General features: G+C 39.5%; 6 protein-coding genes across 6 annotated transcripts; 3 read left to right on the top strand and 3 right to left on the bottom strand.

Annotated features, from left to right (window-relative positions):
• Positions 1-1,443: 1,443 nt before the first annotated feature.
• On the bottom strand, positions 1,444-1,821 carry imp3 (U3 small nucleolar ribonucleoprotein imp3; the record flags this gene model as incomplete). Its single annotated transcript, XM_064828846.1, has 1 exon — positions 1,444-1,821. The coding sequence occupies one exon, from the start codon at positions 1,819-1,821 to the stop codon at positions 1,444-1,446; it is 378 nt and encodes a 125-aa protein (XP_064686048.1).
• Positions 1,822-3,911: 2,090 nt separating this feature from the next.
• On the top strand, positions 3,912-6,029 carry ATC70_009616 (uncharacterized protein; the record flags this gene model as incomplete). The annotated part of the gene is made up of 5 exons (XM_064828845.1): positions 3,912-4,411; positions 4,463-4,868; positions 4,931-5,189; positions 5,252-5,649; positions 5,715-6,029. 5 exons carry the CDS (start codon positions 3,912-3,914, stop codon positions 6,027-6,029), a joined length of 1,878 nt encoding a protein of 625 aa, XP_064686047.1.
• A 446-nt stretch (positions 6,030-6,475) lies between these two features.
• Positions 6,476-9,405, top strand: ATC70_009615 (uncharacterized protein; the record flags this gene model as incomplete). The annotated part of the gene is made up of 7 exons (XM_064828844.1): positions 6,476-6,722; positions 6,777-6,856; positions 6,938-7,060; positions 7,113-7,271; positions 7,328-7,415; positions 7,468-7,630; positions 7,683-9,405. 7 exons carry the CDS (start codon positions 6,476-6,478, stop codon positions 9,403-9,405), a joined length of 2,583 nt encoding a protein of 860 aa, XP_064686046.1.
• Positions 9,406-9,539: 134 nt separating this feature from the next.
• ATC70_009614 (uncharacterized protein) lies at positions 9,540-10,197 on the bottom strand (the record flags this gene model as incomplete). The annotated part of the gene is made up of 5 exons (XM_064828843.1): positions 9,540-9,653; positions 9,720-9,847; positions 9,908-9,962; positions 10,015-10,061; positions 10,116-10,197. The coding sequence occupies 5 exons, from the start codon at positions 10,195-10,197 to the stop codon at positions 9,540-9,542; spliced, it is 426 nt and encodes a 141-aa protein (XP_064686045.1).
• A 210-nt stretch (positions 10,198-10,407) lies between these two features.
• Positions 10,408-11,676, bottom strand: ATC70_009613 (uncharacterized protein; the record flags this gene model as incomplete). Its single annotated transcript, XM_064828842.1, has 5 exons — positions 10,408-10,906; positions 10,964-11,082; positions 11,142-11,321; positions 11,383-11,516; positions 11,577-11,676. 5 exons carry the CDS (start codon positions 11,674-11,676, stop codon positions 10,408-10,410), a joined length of 1,032 nt encoding a protein of 343 aa, XP_064686044.1.
• A 1,282-nt stretch (positions 11,677-12,958) lies between these two features.
• On the top strand, positions 12,959-14,507 carry ATC70_009612 (uncharacterized protein; the record flags this gene model as incomplete). The annotated part of the gene is made up of 3 exons (XM_064828841.1): positions 12,959-13,389; positions 13,441-13,576; positions 13,629-14,507. 3 exons carry the CDS (start codon positions 12,959-12,961, stop codon positions 14,505-14,507), a joined length of 1,446 nt encoding a protein of 481 aa, XP_064686043.1.
• Positions 14,508-19,543: the final 5,036 nt, after the last annotated feature.

Below are 19,543 nucleotides of genomic sequence, written 5' to 3'. Positions count from 1 at the left end.
TGAATAGCGGACGAAAATAGAAAAGTGATGCTGGCTTCCTTATAAAGAGTATTTGGTGAGTCGACTCGATTGTTCCACAACCTACACAGTTACACAGTTGGGGAAGATGTTTGTGCTCTTTTCTAAACACCAATTTGCTGAATTACATACCAGCAGATGAAAGTGCTTTGCGTTGACTGCAATCAGAAATTTGTATTTGATGCGTGCTCATCAAAATTATTTGCAATGTTTTGAGGAGGTTGCGCATCAAATGCTTTCGCAAAAGAAACTACTGATAAAAACTGCCAATAGCATGCTTGAAACTATTGTTACAAAAATAATGCAGCGTAGAGAATGAAGCTAGGATTAGATAGGCAGGCAGGGCAATATAGTTAAGGGAAGAAGCTTCTGCATCAGTCGAAAGAGAAAGCTAAACCAAGCGCAACTAGTAGCGTGGGGGTACAAGTGAGTTGTGGAAGGCATGATAGCCTACTGGGATCAAATGATATTTAGAAGGTATTCCCCAATGATTGCGATCAATAAACAATTGGCAGCAAGGTATAGTAGAGGGCAGAACGCATTATAGGCAGCCATGTATAGGCAGCTAGGTATAGGCAGCTAGGTATAGGCAGCTAGGTTTAGGCAGCTAGGTATAGGCAGCTAGGTTTAGGCAGCTAGGTATAGGCAGCTAGGAATAGGCAGCTAGGTATAGGCAGCTAGGAATAGGCAGCCATGTATAGGCAGCCATGTATAGGCAGCTCGGTATAGGCAGCAGGGCCTATTAAGCCCAACAGCATTGGATTTTGATATTACATGTAATTTCGATATCATCTGTGATTGGTACAAAAATCCCCCAAGTGTTAATGGAAAAATATATAACTCTGAATGAGTACAAATAATGCTCATTTTTGTAGTGACACATGCAACTCTTTTTGAGTACAGTAGTGTGTAAGAGCTGAAAACCATGAGGGATACCTCATGGTTTTCATCGAAAATCAAACGATCGCGCTTTTGACCTCAAAAATAAAGACTTTTACTATAGTACATACTAACTGAAAATGTTTCTCTTGATCCAAAGGAATCCGTGGAACTTTGTTTGTAAGACTTTGATAAGCAAAATCTCGACATTTTGGGCAAAAACCACATTTCACTTTTTAAAAATTTGCTCAATGCTTTAATTCAAAACACCTCCCATAATTGGCATCATTAGAACCGCCTCAAAAAGTGCTCCAAAAAAGCTTAAGGAAGGATGGGATGATCATCACAACTTACATAATTGAAACCCGAAAAATAGTTCTTTTTTTTTTTTTTTTTTTTTTTTTAAATTGTGTTTATTGATTGAGCCGCGTACACTAAGAGTAATAGGTCAGAGTGAAGAGGCGGGTGCAATTGAGAAATGAAAAAAATATAAATATAAATGGAAACTAAACTAAACTAACAAAAGGAACTATCTAACTATCTAAATTACAAGAGGGAATGGATTTGATCTTCATCCACTGTCTGTCGGACAGTGGAGTGGATATGTACCAGAATCGCCTCAGGGACAAAGATAGTGCCGTCAAAAACAAAGCGCATATGGGCTAGCCATATTTGAGACAGGGTGATGAGTAGGATTCTGTATGGATGGATGCCTTTGACTTGGGAGTACCAGATATCTGAAAAGTCCAGGGACAGAAGAGCCTCTTTGATGTCAGTGATGGACGTGGTGGGCCATAGGAACTCAAAAATGACGCCTTGCCATACCTTTTCTTTGGATGGACAGTCAAAGAGCAGGTGGCTGGCAGTTTCATTGGGAGACAAGCAGACAGGACAATTGTGGGACTCGAAAAATGCAGGCATCATGTAGTGTAATCTGCTTCTAGAAGGGATACAGCCTGCGATGAATCGGTATATCACATTACGTTGAATGTAGGTAAGAGACAGGGACCAAAAGAATTTCCAATTAGCAGCAGAGACATTTTGCAAGACCAAGGGCTGTTCCACCGACGACAGTACAGACAGACGAAATGTTTTGGCGGAAGCCTGAGCGTTTCTAAGAGATTGGCCATCGTGCAGACAAAATTGATCCACCAGCGGGAAAAATAGTTCAAGGAAGTCGAAAATCGATCAAAATTTTCCATTTCGAGAGAAAAAAATGGATAGCGGAGATTTAAGCATTTTGGCTGCTGCTGGCACAACTGTATTTCGCTCAAGGTAATTGATGTTTTCGAAGCTAATAAGAAGAGTATTGCGAATTGAAGAATACTATAGATTAGCCTGGATACTTCGTTTTACTTTTGCTAGCCATTTTTTTTTACTATTAGATTTAATGGTTACAAATTGCTCATCTAAATGGGAATGTTAATGTGAAATGGAAACTTGCCAGCCTAATCAACGTTTCGAATGGTATTTCGACTATGAAACCTTGTTAATGAAATTCAGAGAAGAAGTTCTTTGTAAGATTAGTCAGAGAAACCCTTATTGTAATAGATGTAAAATATATTGCGCTCAGGTCATGATGATAGTATCATGCTGTGACCCTGGTTTGATGTCAATGGTCTCAAGAGCAATATGCTTTACCATAAGGGCCATGGTCATTGAAGTGTGATTGTGTCTATAAAGTGGATCAATTGTGGTAAACATGTACCATAGTGGTGTTCAATTGTCCTAAGATAGTCATGGCATCACAGTAAGTATCATGTTAATGGAGGCTCATTATGTGTACAGTACAGTTATGAGAACTTATATCACGTCCCTCATTATTTGGATTTGCGTGATGCCATCCAACACATTTGATAAACGATCAAATTAGACCTTTGATAAGTATCTTCTACGCTTTAATACCTGATTAAAACATGCTGAATACAAGTTGATTTGGGTTACTCTTTGTCTAGTCGAAATAGAAACGAAAAGTATATAAACAACAAGACTCTTTTCTTTTTCAAATCAACAATTGAATCTACATTTACATTTACATCTATCTCTTGCTAAACTTTCTCACTAATAACATGCCCAAGATAAGACCTGACAAGCCCGCTCTCCCAAGCCCTTATCCTTTGCCACCCAAGAAATAGGCTGATGGGATTTCTTATCTACAATACGCTAGCACCAAGAAAATAGGAACCATAATATGCTTCCTCTATTTAGTGTTTATTGTTAAATAAAGGCTCCATTTGAAATTAAATGGATAAATATAGTGATATTATCGCTTGCGGAATGTGAGGAAGATGATGACAGGATGCTTATTTAGCTTCCACAACACTAGTAGCAGTAGTAGCAGCAGTAACAGAATGTGATTGTAATAATGACGATGAAGGTGAGTTGCTGGACGAACTGCATGATTTCTGTCTATATATTTTCCTTTTATTCCTTCGAATGTGGTTTCTTCTCTTTAGAGAACAGGCAGTTGTTTTTGCCGTCGGTTGTAGCAAACGAGGAGAAGTAGTAACAGAGATGGACGCTGCAACCACTACAATAACTGCGTTCTTTTCTTCTGGATTTCGGGTGGGTAAACTATTGCACTTTCTAAGCACTGTGTGGTGGTTATTGTTGTCAGAATGAATAATGAATTGACGGGCCGATGACGGTGAATTCAACTGGGAAATGATTGGGTTTCTCGGAATATCAGTGAGTTTGTTATCATGCTCAAAGCACTGTTGAAATCGACTTTTAAATGCATGGCATGCCATGATAAATAGAGATGTAAAATCGCAAAAAAAGAGCGTCTCTATGCTCATTGATACAACGATACGTTTTTTTTTCGAATGTATTTGGCCTTGTTTCTCGAGTTTATCAGGGAAAGCTTAAACACTTAGATGTGGCCCTGGGGTTGTACAGTAATAGCAATTCGATTGGCGGATATGATGTAATTATGAAACAGGTAATGCAAAGAGATATAAACAGTAGAGGAGCAGAGGTACGCAATTTCCTTCTTTTCACTTTTTGGCATCATTATGTTTTCGCGTTCATTATTAGCTACATCAAAGAGCTTACCCAGGAAAACCAACGTGCGTTTGGTTCAAAGAGCCTTTCTCGGTTCTTCCTCTTCTTCATCACCAAAGGTACCGAATGCATGGATTGGCCCCAAGCTGAAGCGTTTGTTCCTCGTTGGAGGTACAGTGGGTGCAGTTGGCAGTTTTGCTTATTATCTATCCCAAGACCAAGACCGAGTCGTCGGCGCCTTTGGTGAATCAGAACATGTGCCCTACTTGGCTCTTCATCCAGAACGAGGCGGTGCCAAGGGACTCCCCATCTCAAAATACTATATTGATGATAACACCAAGCATGAAAACACGAAAGAGCGAGTGGTTATTCTTGGATCTGGATGGGGCGCTATCTCAGTCATCAAGAACTTGGACAAGGATAAATACAATGTCACCGTGGTCAGCGATAATAACTACTTTTTATTCACACCTCTGTTACCAAGCGCAACAGTGGGAACATTGGAATTAAGGTGAGTGTATCTTTGCAAGAGTGTAACACAATGCTAAATGCATGACTCTAGATCTCTGATTGAGCCTGTACGCAAAATTACAGCTAGAATTAAGGCGCATTTCGTAGAAGGACGTGCTACTGATATCGATCTCGAGAACAAGTTGGTGGAGGTGCAAGGATGCAACGGCGACGAGAACTTTTATGTGCCCTACGACAAATTGATTGTGGCAGTTGGAGCCACCAGCATGACACATGGTGTCGAAGGCATTGACAATACAGTGAGACTAAAGACAATTCAAGACGCTATCCGTATCCGCCATCTGGTTACTGAAAATGTCGAAAAGGCCTGTTTGCCTACAACATCACCTGAAGAGCGTAAACGACTTCTTTCATTCGTTGTGTGTGGTGGAGGACCTACCGGTGTTGAGTTCGCTGCTGAAATGTCTGACTGGATCAACGAGGATTTAGTGAAATGGGTAAGCAGCGATAACTGTATATAAGAGGAAGAATTGAACACCATCTAAATTCATGCCTATAGTTTCCCAAATTGGTGCGTGAAGACATTTCAATTCACATTATTCAATCAAGAGATCATATCCTCAACACATTCGATAGCAAGATCAGTGAATACGCTGAAAAGAGATTTGATCGTGAACATGTGAATGTCATTACTAATGCCCGTGTGGCTCGTATTGAAGACAAGGAGGTGGTTTACAAGCTCAAAACCAGTGATCCCAATGCCGAACCTGTCATTCGAAAGCTGCCTTACGGACTGTGCCTGTGGTCAACTGGTATTGGTAAGTAAGGTGATATCATATAAGCGGGGTAGAGTGTTTAATTTTATGATGGGCGTGTGTAGCCATGACACCTTTTGCTCAGCACTTGACTCAGAAATTGCCGGAACAAGCACATAAACGTGTGCTCACTACCGACAATTACCTTCATTTAAGAGGGCTGGAAGATGACTCCATCTACGCACTAGGCGACTGTGCCTCGATTGAAAACCCTAATCTGTTGGAACACATTATGGAGTTTTTCCAAGAAGCCGATTCAGACAAGGACGGATCTCTCTCGTTACAGGAATTTTCAGCCATCTGCAATGTCATGAAGGAGCGATTCCCATTGACCGAAGAGCATTTGGTGAATCTAGAGCAAAAGTTTAGAAAATACGACAAGGACCACAGCGGAACACTGGACATTGACGAAATGAAGGCCATGTTACAGGATGTCGACAGCGAATTAACCAATTTGCCAGCTGTAAGTAATAAACTGGATCCAATATACAAGAAGCTCACCCATCTCCGGCTCTATTGCCCACATAGACTGCCCAAGTTGCAAGTCAGCAAGGCCAATATCTTGCCAAATACCTAAACACACTCTACGAAAAGAAGGACGAATCCAGCACAAAGCAGGCAGTGGGCCCATTCCGATACAACCATCTTGGTACGCTGGCTTATTTGGGAAACACAGCCGTAGGAGATTTCAAGTGGGGATATCAAATGATCGGTGGTTTATGGGCACTGTATTTATGGCGCAGTGTGTATTGGAGCGAGCAAGTGAGCATGCGCACTCGAATGAACCTCAGTTTAGATTGGACTCGTTGCGCTATTTGGGGAAGAGACATCTCGACAGTGTAACTCGATTCATCTGATTTATTTGGACATTTAAAATGTGGGCCGCTTTATTTCTTATTTATGAATTCCTTAATAAAATTGCTTCTCCTTCTCTCTCTTTTCCTTGATCAACAATGCACATTTGAACGACAATTGACGCTGAAACTTGTTTACCTTTCTATTGTTCGTGCCTATATTGTTTCTCTCTGTTTGTGCCCAATTTTTTTGTGGTCGTGTGCGTGGACCCTTATTTTTTGCCTATAAATTATTCTCTCGCACAATTATCTCTGTCTCTCTCTCTCTCTCTCTCTCTCTCTCTCTCTCTCTCTCTCTCTCTCTCTCTCTCTCTCTCTCTCTCTCTCTCTCTCTCTCTCTCTCTCTCTCTCTTTCTTCTTCTCTTTCAACCATTAAATTTCCTTTTTATTTTCCTCCCTTCCATTTGAATGACCAGCAGTGGAAAACCATACATTATGAAATCAGCGACTACACCTCTACCGACAACGACAACACCTACGACCATCAACATGGAATTTCGATCCACGTCAATCTTGGACGAAGATTGGACCAACAGCCAACAGCTAGTGCTGGGCACCCCTTCTTCGGTTGCTAGTAGCCTGTTTGAAGTGTGCAGATGCTGTTCAAGACAAAACTGCGAGCATCTCGAGTATTATAACCGAACAATGAAGAAACTTGAATCTGACACAAGACTCGCTGCAGGTAGCCTTGATTCGTTTGATTTTGATCTCTTCTATTGACTCAGATACATTGTAGAAATCGGCCAAGGACTTCTCCACAAACACGAAACATATGTAGCTGAATCAAGCCAACAAAGAGCACAATTGGAGAAACAGGTGAGCATTTTTTGCATGGATATTTGTGCCCTCTTTTTTTTTCACATGTGTAACAAACACTGTTGTATCATTTTCTTCTAGCTGAACGAGTGCCACGAAAGAATTGCTGGATTAGAACAGTCGCTAGACGAAGTAGAGAATCAGAAAGACGACATTGCAAAGGAAAAGAACAAGTGGCTCTGGGAGTATCAAAAGAGACAAAAGGTGGGCTAAATGCCGTTTATTATGGGGTCGCAAAGGTTGACGCATTAAATAGATTCTGGATGAAACAGTAGCAGATCTCGAAATGACAAATGAAAAGTGCAGTCAACTGGAGATGGATCTGAAAATCAAGGAGTCAGAACTGCAAAAGTTGAGATTGTACAAATTTATGGCAAGACATGCTGAATCCAATGAGGCAACACTCACATCCAAGGTGAGAGCGTGTGGGCGGGTCTAATACGTCCATGTTACTGATAGAATGCGATACAGCTGGAAGACACAAATCAGGAGTTGGCGATTTGTCGAAAGAATGAGCTGGTGTTGGAATCCAAAATCAAGAAGCTCAAGATCAGATATGGTAAGCATTCATGACAGAGTGCTTGAATTGCAAGGCTGACCATCAGAAAAAGAATCTCTTTACAGCAACCATGAACAACTCTCTCGCCAAGTACAAGAAAACGCCATGATATTATCCCAAGCACCACGTACTGAATCTGATACAATCAAGGCAAGTTTTACACAAGCGCATCATTTGTTCAACAGTGTGTGTATTCACATGATTTCTTATTTCATGTTAGTCTGTGTCATCTTACAGCAACAGCAACAACAATAATGATCTCATTAGTTTAATTAAAGAACTATCGTCAGCAAATACAAAGTTAAAATCTGATCTCATCAACTGCAAAGAACAGCTGTCAGAATCAAGAGGAGAAGTCATTGCATTGAATCAAAAATTAGAAGATTCAGCTAGCAGCACGACGGAGCAAGATGGCAAGCGACTGCAAGATGATATCAAGGCTAGCATCAAGAGATCAAAAAAGCTAAAAAGAGCCACCTCTGTCAAGGACGAAGCAACTACCACCTCTTCCGCCAAGAAGAAGGTTGGACTCCCTATCAGATCAAAGACAACGATGCAGCCGCCACTGCCTTCGGTGTCTTCATCGATGCCTACGTCTTCATTAGCTTCATCACCTGTGGTTTCGCCCAATAGCAAGAATGCAGTGGTTCATCATCACTATCATTACTATGTCAAGAACAGTAGAGGAGAAAGAATTCAGATCACAGATGATATGGATAGTTCCAGTAGTAAGAGCACTGCCAGCAATTGCAGCAGTCATGAGATCATGCTGGATTACAGCGAGGTATGTTTGAATCGTGATTTAGGGACAAGACATGAACTCATGCGGCAACAGCACAATACATTGGACGACATGGACAATATGCCGCCTCCACCTTCACAGCAACAGCAACAGCAACAGCCAAACCAGCGAGAACTTGTACCTACCCCATCCACATCTTCAGTCATCACAATCAAGGATGGAACAGTTACTACTTCAGCCCCTGGTTTGACAAAATCACCCTTCATACTGTTACAGGAGCATGTAACACAAGTCCTGGATCGATTAAGGGGTTCAGACATCCGAGCGTTGAATCGACGCTTGAAACGAGCATTTGAAATCACAGAATTAAGCAACATGAGCAACTCGATTATTGACAACATATTGATGGATGTGGATATTTTAGACACTCGATTTCTGTGGGTCAATACAGCGGATACAGACACACTAGCATTCTTTCCCTTGGTGGATTTGCTAAAAGACATGCTCAAGGAATTAGGCATTTTAAGAAACACAATGAACGAATTACAAGTGGAATACGTCAAAAAAGTAGAGGAAAGCGGATTACGGGTAGAAGAAGAGATTATCAAAAAGAGGCAGCTCAAGCGAGAATCTACATTGAAACTAAAGTCGTCTAAATCTACATCCACTGCCGATGCCAACAGCAATACAAGGCCGTTATCTTGGCTTGCTAATATGTTTTCAAATAACAACAAACAGCCCGAAGTTTGTAACACGAGTAGCAATACCACGACTCCTTCCTCCATTACTACAGCTTCGACAGCATCGACTACAGATCATCATTACTATGACAGAGGATCCACACTCACTAAAACAACCACAAATTCATCCACTCTAATACTAAGCCCTTCCGAAAACGCAGACGACGACGTGGACGAGGGTAGATTCAATACACTACGAAAACTTATGATAGCCACTACAGCCTCTGCTTTACACCATGAAGACCCCACTCCACACACGAAATATGCCCGCAATGTTGTTCATCCAACAAAAAGACGTCAAATACCCTATCTCCCTCCCGTCATGTCCACATCCGTCAGCAACAATACAACTCGACCTACACCTGCTATACCTATCCGTAGCAAACGCAGCTTACACAGAATGCACATTGATTACGAAGGCATTGGACCAGCAGCCATTCGACCTATACCTTCCGATAGAGATAACTCAACTACCAATTTCTCTTCAAGCTGGTTAGGTGGCAAATAATATATAAATATACCTTGTAAAAAAAAAAACACGCCATATAAACATAAACATGTATCTTTAATAGCTATTCAATAATCTCTCATATATTTCCTCTTTACCCCCTTTATTCTACATGAACAAAAAGAAATAAATCTTTAATAGTAATCATCTTCACTATCGGTATCAGGGTCAGATGCCCAAACGTCCTCTTCTTCACGCTTCTTGATGCATTTGATACAGCGAGCCTTTTCAGCGTTTCTACGTTGAGACTAACATGCACAAAACAGTCAATGCTCCAATTCCTCTCCATTTGCCCTTCATTCTCTCTTTCTTACCTTTGCAAACTTGTCCAGTGGCAAGGTCTTGGAGCAGATCATGCAAGTCAGCTGAGTAGTTTGGGCAGGAGTGCACTTTTTGCAGCTGATGGTCTTCTTTTTGGCGTTGAAAGAGGGAGGGGCATAAGCTGTAGAAGCGAGATGTCAGCACTGGCTGTGCATTTGACCAAGCGATGGTTTATACTTACGGTTGTAGGTAGCCTTTTGGATTTGTGTGGCGGAAAAGGCATCAAGGGGCTTGTCCTGAAGATTGCATTAGACAAAAAATTTCACCATCAAATGGCCATCGACTTACCATATCGCAAAAGACACATCTCAATGATTTTAATTGCTCGGTTTGAGCTGTGTTCTCAACAGGTTAGAAATCGCTTAAGGGCACATGTTGATTCAACTTACAATTGGCACTATTTGTACTGCCAGTGTTGTTGTATCCAGTAGCAGCATTGTTGTATCTACCAGCAGGATCTTGACGACTCATTTTGTATCTTTTATGAAGAGTGGAAGAGGCGAAAACAAAAAAAAAAGGGTTTATTTTTTATTTTATTTTTTATTTTATTTTTTTTTTGACAAGAAATAAGAAAGGGAAAAAAGATTTGATTGATTTGTATTTCTTTTTTCGCTCCTTTGGTGCTCTCTCATTTCAAGTGGTGTTTTCTTGTGACTCTATGGCTCGGTGCGACGGAGGCATTCAGACAGCAAAGTTCAGCTTTCTTGGTACCTTTCTATCCAAATGATCTGTCGCTTTGCGTTTCAACGATGAGGATATCTCTACTTCTGCTCTCTTGGGCTGTGGTAGCTTTGACGGTTCAGTAGCCAATGGTGTGTTTCTAAAGTAGGAATGGCTAAGGCATTCCTCCGCTGTCCATCGCTTGTTGGGATCAAACACCAACATTTGCTCCAGTAAACTGAGTGCATCTGTGCCTGCAGCAGTGAAATATTGTCGCAGTGGTACTTTGGGAAATGATTTGAATTGAATATAATCTGGTAAAGAGCTCATACCCGGCCAGTCAGCATCACTCGGCGTACCCAATGCATGAAATATTTTGGTGAGTTGATCTATGTCTGTGTCGCCTGCTACGTAAGGTGTTCTCAACATGAGTTCTGCAAATATACATCCAACAGCCCAAATGTCCACTGCATATGAGTACTCTTTTGCTCCAAATAGTAATTCAGGGGATCGATACCATCTAGTTTTTAGGATTTTAGTTACAGGCATTTATGCTTACAACAATCAAAAAGTTTACCTAGTAACTACTTGAGATGTCATTTGCTTTCCTGGATCTCCCCAATCTCTTGCTAAACCAAAATCTGCAATCTTGAGCACACCTCCACTGGTAAGCAATAAATTGTTGGGCTTCATATCCTAGTGACAAATGCTCAGTGCGCCATGTTGCTGGATATAGGCTTAGAGCCCTTGCTTACCCTGTGTAATACAAAGTGTCTATGGCAATGATCTAACCCTCTCAACATCATCAGCATCCAGGATTTGATGTCTGCTGGCATAAATAAAATGCTCTTGTCTTTGATCACTTGTTCTAGATCTGAATCCAGGTACTCCAATACTAGATTCAAGTTGGTTTTGTGTGAAAAGACATCTATCAGCTGCGAAGCTCCTGTATCAGTGCTGATTTTATCTCACTTGCTGATGCTGTTATGTTCATACCTCAATTACATTAGGATGGCGTAGTTCTTGAAGGTATTTTACTTCTCTTATCGCTGTGAGATCCAGTCCATCCTTGAATTGGCCCATTTTGATCTTTTTGATGGCGACCTTGCGTCCAGTTTGTACAGAGGTACCTAGAGCAAAACGTTAGGACAAGCTTTTTCTCCTCTAATGCACTATGTCAATATGCTTACCACTGTAGACCACGGCATAGGTACCTTCACCTACTTTGGCATCTTTGACGTACTTGTTTTCGGTGTTGATGTTGACTTCTTCGGCGTCGTCTGAATCCATGAGGGCGTTGATTTCGTGATGAGTTGAACAGAGAGAAAGAAGAGCTGCGTATTTCATACATGAAAGATTTGGCTTTTCACGAAAAATTTTCAGTTCCGCAATCTAATGTAGGATGTGCCATTCAAAAGGTGCAATTGGATCACTTGCAAGAGCACTTTCTGTTGCTATAAATCATAAAAGACATGCTATTGCCCTTATTGCTGGCTATCCTATCCAACAAAAGCACGAGTCTTGTGACGATTACACCTTCCTCAATGAAAAAAATTAGCATATTGTATTCTTTCTACTGAGCGATGAGAAACTGTGTTAGTACGCAATAAACCGTAAACGATTCTCTGCTACAAGCATGGCTCGAGTGTGCCTACAGACTCGCCAACCTGGAACTTGCTTTAAAACGAAAATCTGACGCCAAGACTATAGGGATTGGATACAGGATTGTTACACTGTTCAGCTACTGGCAACCACGATTTACTTGAATTGAGCCTATTAAGAGATGTTAAAAATAGGAAATTTTATCGTAATTTGCAAATCACTGGCATCTCTCCTAAAGACGCTATAGCAACTAATTACAAAAACTTGTGTGAGCATCATGCTAACCAGCTCATCATTGAATATCAGTCAAGTCTCTTTTTTGCATGCTTCTTTTTCTTTGGTACAATTGAAAAATCTGAAAATCACACTGCTGTTGTCTCTCAACCTCGCATTTTTAATATACATTGAGAGTTTCCTCCTCTACGTTGTCATTGGTGGTTAGGGAATCTCCTGTGTAATGCCCTCTTGCGTTGTACAAGAGACACAACATATACCATAAGAAAAAATGTCATTTTGGGATCATTCCGGGTACACGTACATTGAAAAAACGTTTTCAATTCTTCTCTTTTGTGTAAAACAGACAATTAAGGAGTGCTCATCCCTCTGTACAGCACATATCGCCTGAGGCAGGATATCATGTAGCGAACCTTAAATTTATAAATAATATCAGTGCTTTCACTGGTACATGAACACACAAGGTCGATCGTCGATCAGCCTTTTTTGATACTCGTTCCCGACTCTTTCAATCTAATAAGGAACAGAAAAGTGATGTCCCTGCGACATTTTAGGTAACTCAAGATACTGTATGTGTATATGTATAAATACTTGTATGTATTGATCTGATCCTCATCTATCTATCCCTCTCCTCCCCTTTCATTATCGTCCATCTTCTTTATCTCTTTCCTTTTTCCTCTTAAATCTTTTGTCTGTTTATCAAAGGTGTATTCATTCTTTATTGATTTAGTATAGTATGATTATTACCAATTCCATCGTTCTGTTTGCGGCTGTTGCCCAAGTTTACGGCGCAACAATCAATAAACGCTACAATTATGCTCCTCAATTCTCCCCATCTTTCCCTCCCATGGCTAAACCAACCGGCGTAGTTACATCTTATAATCCGGGTCCTTATGACACTTCATCTACCCTGTCTACCACTCCATTGAGCGGGTTCCCCGAGCCATGGTCAAAGCCAGATACAAATCATCCAGAAGTACAGGCTGTGTATAACAAGCTCGATCTCAGCAAAATCCCAAAAGCACCTGTTAGAAAGCAAAAATCGGATGGAAGCTGGGTCTCGAGCTCTGATGGTGCCAGCGACCCTTACTGTTGGTGGTCCAGCACAAACTGTGTAGTTCCCAAGACAAACCTGCTACCTCCAGACATTTATACATGTCCCAACAAGTAAGGTCATTTGATTTATGACATGTCGCATTGTACTCATTCATTCTGTAGAGGCGATTGGGGTTTAAACTATGATGATGGTCCATTTAATAGATACACTGACTCCAATGCTGCTGTTGAAAACAAGTATGCTGAGCCAGCTCTTTACAACTTTTTGGCTGAGAACAACCTTCATTCTACTTTATTTGTAAGTGTCAACTATCATGTTGTCTCCTGTACATGCTCTAATATGCTTATAGTACATTGGCTCAAATGTTGCAACCTATCCTGCTGCAGCTCAGCGAGGTTTGAATGATGGCCATCAGCTCTGTGTCCACACATGGTCGCATCCACCCTTGACAACTCAAACCAATATTCAGATTGTAGCTGAGCTGTATTGGACATTGAAAGCTATCAAGGCCGCTACAGGCGTCACTTCAAGATGCTTCCGTCCTCCTCAAGGTGATGTTGATGATCGTGTACGTGCAATCGCATGGCAAATGGGCATGCGTACTGTGCTTTGGGACCGAGATTCTGAAGATTGGAATCTTCCAGCCTTGGGTTCCGGCTCACTCTCTCCTGCTGTCGTGGATGGCTATTTCTCTAATTGGATAAATACGTATAAGAGTGGAAAGGATACATCCGGTCATATTGTATTGGAACATGAGCTCAATCACGCCACTGTCAACATGTCCATGTTCTGGTTGCCCAAATTAACAAAGACCTTCAATGTCATTCCTGCATTGTCCTGTAACGGTATTACCAAAGACATTTATTGGGAAGATTTCGAGTATCCTACGTATGGCGCTGACGGCTCAACTACTACCAAGACAACACCTACCGCTACTAGCACTAGTTCTTCAACCACTAAAGCAACAACAACCAAGCCTACCACCACTAAAACGACAACAACCACCACCAAAACGACAACGACCACCACCAAAACGACAACGACCACCACCAAAACGACATCTAAAGCGACAACCAAGACCACTACTACCAAAGCTCCCACATCTACATCTACAAAATGTACAGCTGGCGTATCGGGCAAAAAGCAAGGCAACGGCGACTCAGGCTATTGCTGCACTAGCAGCGATGATTGCATTGAAACCTGCCGTTCTGGAGTATGTGGCCTTTAGGTCAGGCACTACTACAGTCAATGGTTATGTTTTATTTTCTTGAATAGAAATTGTAACACACTTTGATAAATTAGTTAGTAATTGATATAGTATGAATAAATAACCTCTTTACAGATAACGTTTACAATAATGATTATCAGTAACAATTAAGAAGAGTATAACTTTGGTTTTGAGCTTCTTCAATCTGGTGTACAGTTCGTTCAAACTAACATCTCTCGCAGATACAACAAAAAGGAACACGGAGACTGTAGTACACATACAGGCAACTATCACAGTTTGCCAAACAAAAAAGAAACAAAAACTTTTTCATCTCATATACATTTCTACTTGTAAAATCAATGGCTATAACCTTCCACACGAAAACATCATACGTTAAGGATGGGAAAGACAAAAAAAAATGAGCGCAGCAGGAGCCGAACTTGTGGCCTTATAACTTTCACTTGAACGCGTTACTCACTGGACTATAACAATACTATTTTATTACGTAATATTTTAGTTATTTATAAAGACAAAATGCAATTGCGCGACCAGAAGTCATCTACTGCGAGAAAACTGAGAAAAAGGTTTAAAAATCTAAAAATCCAGCAATCTTTTCAACAGTAATAACTGCCTTCATCAGTCCATAGTAAGTTTTTAAAGAATTAAAGTGCGCAGCTGTCATGAAAACATTTTTTAAGCATTACTAAACATTGTAGACTAAAAAATTTCCTATCGAATGAGCTATTACTTGAAGCTCTGGCCTGACTCTATCATAAAATATTGACAATATTGTCCTGACCAAAAAAAGGTTACTAGATTTTTTGCTTGCTGTCACAGGCAGATTTTGAAGGAAAATCAATGACTTTGCATGATACCCTTTTTTGGCGATATCTCAACAAACACTCACCGGATTCTCACAAAACAAATACCATTCAATAGCTCTACATTATATCCATTATAATATAAGGGTTTCAAGTACCAGATGTGCGTTCCCTTCATAAATTTGCTCAAAATCCTATATTTTATGAGCTACAAGCAGGGGATATTCAACTTTTTATTTATTTATCTATAATAACCATACCATTGTATAGGGAATTGAAAAAGAAACAAAAGCTATTAGAAGCTCTCATTCACTTAGTAAGATTTAGAGATATGCCCCTTTGAAAATCGGTCATTTGGAACATTTTCCGTCATTACTCATTGGCATCACTTTCCATAACCTCACATCAAGCATGTCCTAGTCAAAAAAAAGTTTCTTCTACAACTTCTACTACACATACATACTACATTCATATAGTAAATTTAAAAACTTTTACTAACAGCTGAAGTGAACTAGACTAGATTTCCATCGTAAACAAAGCCCAAAATAAATGTCATCTCAATCAAACCATGCTACCATCAGCAGATAAGCATGCATAATAATAGTATTAGCATGATGATAGCAAAAGTTAAATGCTCTAAAAATAAGAGTTGTGTTATATCAAATGTCATAGCAAGGTCTCACACTAAAGGTTTTAGGCTATTCTTAGGTCCTTTGGGTAAATCATGCTAATCATGATTTACAAATCAATTGTTGGGTAGATAGTAAACCTATTTGTATTATAGTTCATCATCATGCTGTAAACCCTAGCATAATGAAAAGTATATAAATGCATCCTTGGGATGCATTCTCAATAAAAGTGTAATTCTTTGGCAGATTCAATTTTACATTGTATTATTTTGACATAACAAGATGATAGATATTAAAGTAAATGTCAAGGGTGTTGTAATGTGTTATAACATGAATATACCTAAAAGGGATACAGGCTCAAAAATGAAGAGCTACTCTTTACGCATGATTCAATAACCATATATTGAAATACCGTTTTTGATCCATCAGATCAACAACTAAATGACCCAACAAAAATATATAAAATAATGGAATCAATGGCAACTACTAAACTGCTGCCAGATAAGAGATATTGTTTAGGATGTAGATCATCTCCGAGATGCAAATAAAGAAGGGTTTTAACAATATTCTACCTGCTTTTTTAACCCCCTTTTCACTGCCGCAGCATCTATTCAAAATGAACTATTTTCTAAAATCTCCCTTTTCTCAACAACCATGCTACCTACGCAAATTTCAATTGCACCATCGTTTAGAGGGCAAAAAACCGATATAGGAACTAATCTATCAGAATTACAATATCTGCATTTGGAAATAAATTGACGGATAATCGTACCAAAAATACCCAAGGTGACAGCCATGAAACATACCTTATAGCAAAATTACCATTGAAACATATCATATAGCATAACTGCATCTATTACCCACATACGACTAAATCTAATGGGGCCCTACCCATTAGTTCCCATCACCCGTAATTCATTATTATAAATACCCTGTTGCATGCTTGTATGCAACACTTAGGCTACATTCACTTTCTCCTAAAGCCACCTTTTACAGTGTAGCAGCATAGGTGATGTTTATCGTATTACATCACATCTATGTTTACAAGTCCAGTCAATTGTGTGTGCACATGTGCCTCAGGAACTACAATACATTCAATCTCCCCAATGTCAAGATATCGAGATCCACCTACACTACATGAAACATATCGACTTAGGTGGCCTCTCAACAAGCTATACCAACAATCCATAAGGCCCCAGTGGCCTGCTATTTATATACCATCTCAACGTAGTAGTCATTGACCAGGGATCTACCATATTTAAGCAAGCTAGATGCCCTGTAATAAAGAAGCTTTTTGCTTTCGTTTTAGATACAGTTGACAACTGATTATTATCATCGACTTATTATTACGAATTCATCATACCCACGTTATATCCATCTTAATAAACGGTACTTTTTATGCTAATTTAATTCACATTTGGTCCTTGATAAATCAGGAATATACTAGTCTCAAGGCTCCAGCATCAAGTTTTCAAAACTTGGTACCGGACAGTCCAAATTTCGAAATGTGAAATATCATGTTTGCACGTGCAGAGTCTTGGATATGATATATAAAATAGAAAATCTTGATGGAAAAATTGAAACATTCATGTTAGAAAACAATGATGTACCGTAACGCTGTAGTGCCTATTATTATTACATTATGATTTCCCTTACGAAATACAATTAAAAAAATATCACTCACATAAAATTTTTTAATAGGGGGTGATAAATTCAATGATCGTACCTTATATTACTCCTGAAAAAAGATTTGTGGAATACATCCACTATGATCTGCATTCCGACAGTTCATCCAGTTACCAGATTTAGATATAAACTGTATGTACACTGGATTAGATGTACGATATCGATTTATACTATAAGAAGATATGGACTTCAGATACGCTAGTACTATAAGATTCATACTATATAAGATATAGGCTATAGATGGCACCACGGACATGGATGGCACTATAGACTTATACTTGTATTCCGACATTGACTACGGATGTTTACCATATCTGTATAGGCACCAAGATTAATGCAATATGAGCTTGTTGCTTCAGATGTGCACTTTATGATCCACGCTATAAGACACATGCTTATATCCGTGATACTAGCTACAGATACTTTATGTACTACAGACTTGTACTATATATGAGACATGCTATAGACATGCATACGATATGCTATAGACATGCCATATATCCAGATACATGCTAAAGATGTATGCTTAGCGATATACACTCAGATATGTACTATTAATATAGACTAAGAAGACTGTACCTATCGGATACATGCTACTAGATCGATATTAATTATCCTTATAGAAAGGATAGATCAGGGTACTTCGGATGAGAGTCTAATTATTCACCCAGACAGAGCTAAATCATGATTAGCTTGCTGGAGTTGTCTTTTAGCATGATTAGACATTAGTTGATCTGAGTTGACTTATTTGTCAATCTAATTAATAGAACTTTTATCCATTGTTATAGTATATAAGAAGGATCATCTACCTGGCCAGTAGAGAGACTTCAGTTTACTTTACACCTGTCAGTTTGATAATAAAATATACCTTTATCAAGTTGACATTACTGTTTTTTTATTCTTTTTTTTCCGTGAATTTTAGTCTGTAAAGCCTCAAATTCCACAAGATTATTTAAATTGTTTCCATTTGATTACGCTTTTATTATTACAAAAAACAAAATAATGTTAAACGGCAGATCAACAGAAAACCAACTAGTTGTAGACCATTTCTCTTTCAAACTCTCAGCCAATCAGATTGCTTGAAAACTCCGATGACCTAAAAAAAATTTTGCGAGGGTTTCCCCCTGTTTTGATGTGAGGCAAAATTTTAAGCGCCGCTATAATAGCAATATAGCCGCTGCTATCATCAAATCTCCCTCAGGTGCTAGAGCATGCCTTACTTACACCACCTAGCTTTAAGTTCAGGCATTGAGACCCTCAATCATCACTAAAGTAAGTAGCGATAACCAAGTGGAGGCAGCCTATCCACCTCCTAGCCTCGGATAAAGTCTTGTTGAGCTTCAGCGATAGGCACGTCCACCACAACGTAAAAAAGGTATGCTCCAAATGAAACATAATAATAATAAAAGTAAGAAGAAAAGTACATAATACTCTAAGAGTATAGTAGTATGTAGGCAAAAAAGAGACACTCACACGAAGCGAGCCAAAGAAAAGTATTACAATTACAACATCAAAGATGTTTAAAAAAGCTCGTTGTTGTTGCAAGAAAAATGCATGCATGAGCAACGTGCATGGTAGTAATAGTCGGATGTAAAGCAACATGACACAAATACGCACAACTGCAGAAGCAACAGTGGTATTATAAGTTTGCGATACAGCATAATGACTAATGTTGTTTCATATAAAGCTACAGAGGAAACACTACCAACAAAAGAAAAAGAAGAAAAAAAACGCAACAACGCAAGCATCATGAATGCATTATCACGAAAAAGGAAGCAATAATATAAGCGTTCAAAGAAGTTTTATATTATTGCGACCAGAAGAAAGGACATACTTACCACTAACCGCAGCCACAGATATACCAGAAGAAGAGTATGGGCAATCACCGGAGACAGACCAGAGAACGAGCATGCACCAAATA

This window comes from Mucor velutinosus (genome assembly GCF_035048745.1).
Source record: "Mucor velutinosus strain NIH1002 chromosome Unknown tig00001563, whole genome shotgun sequence".
NCBI lineage: Eukaryota > Fungi > Mucoromycota > Mucoromycetes > Mucorales > Mucoraceae > Mucor > Mucor velutinosus.
Note: the sequence above shows the minus strand (reverse complement) of the source record. Positions and strands in the feature narration are given on the sequence as shown.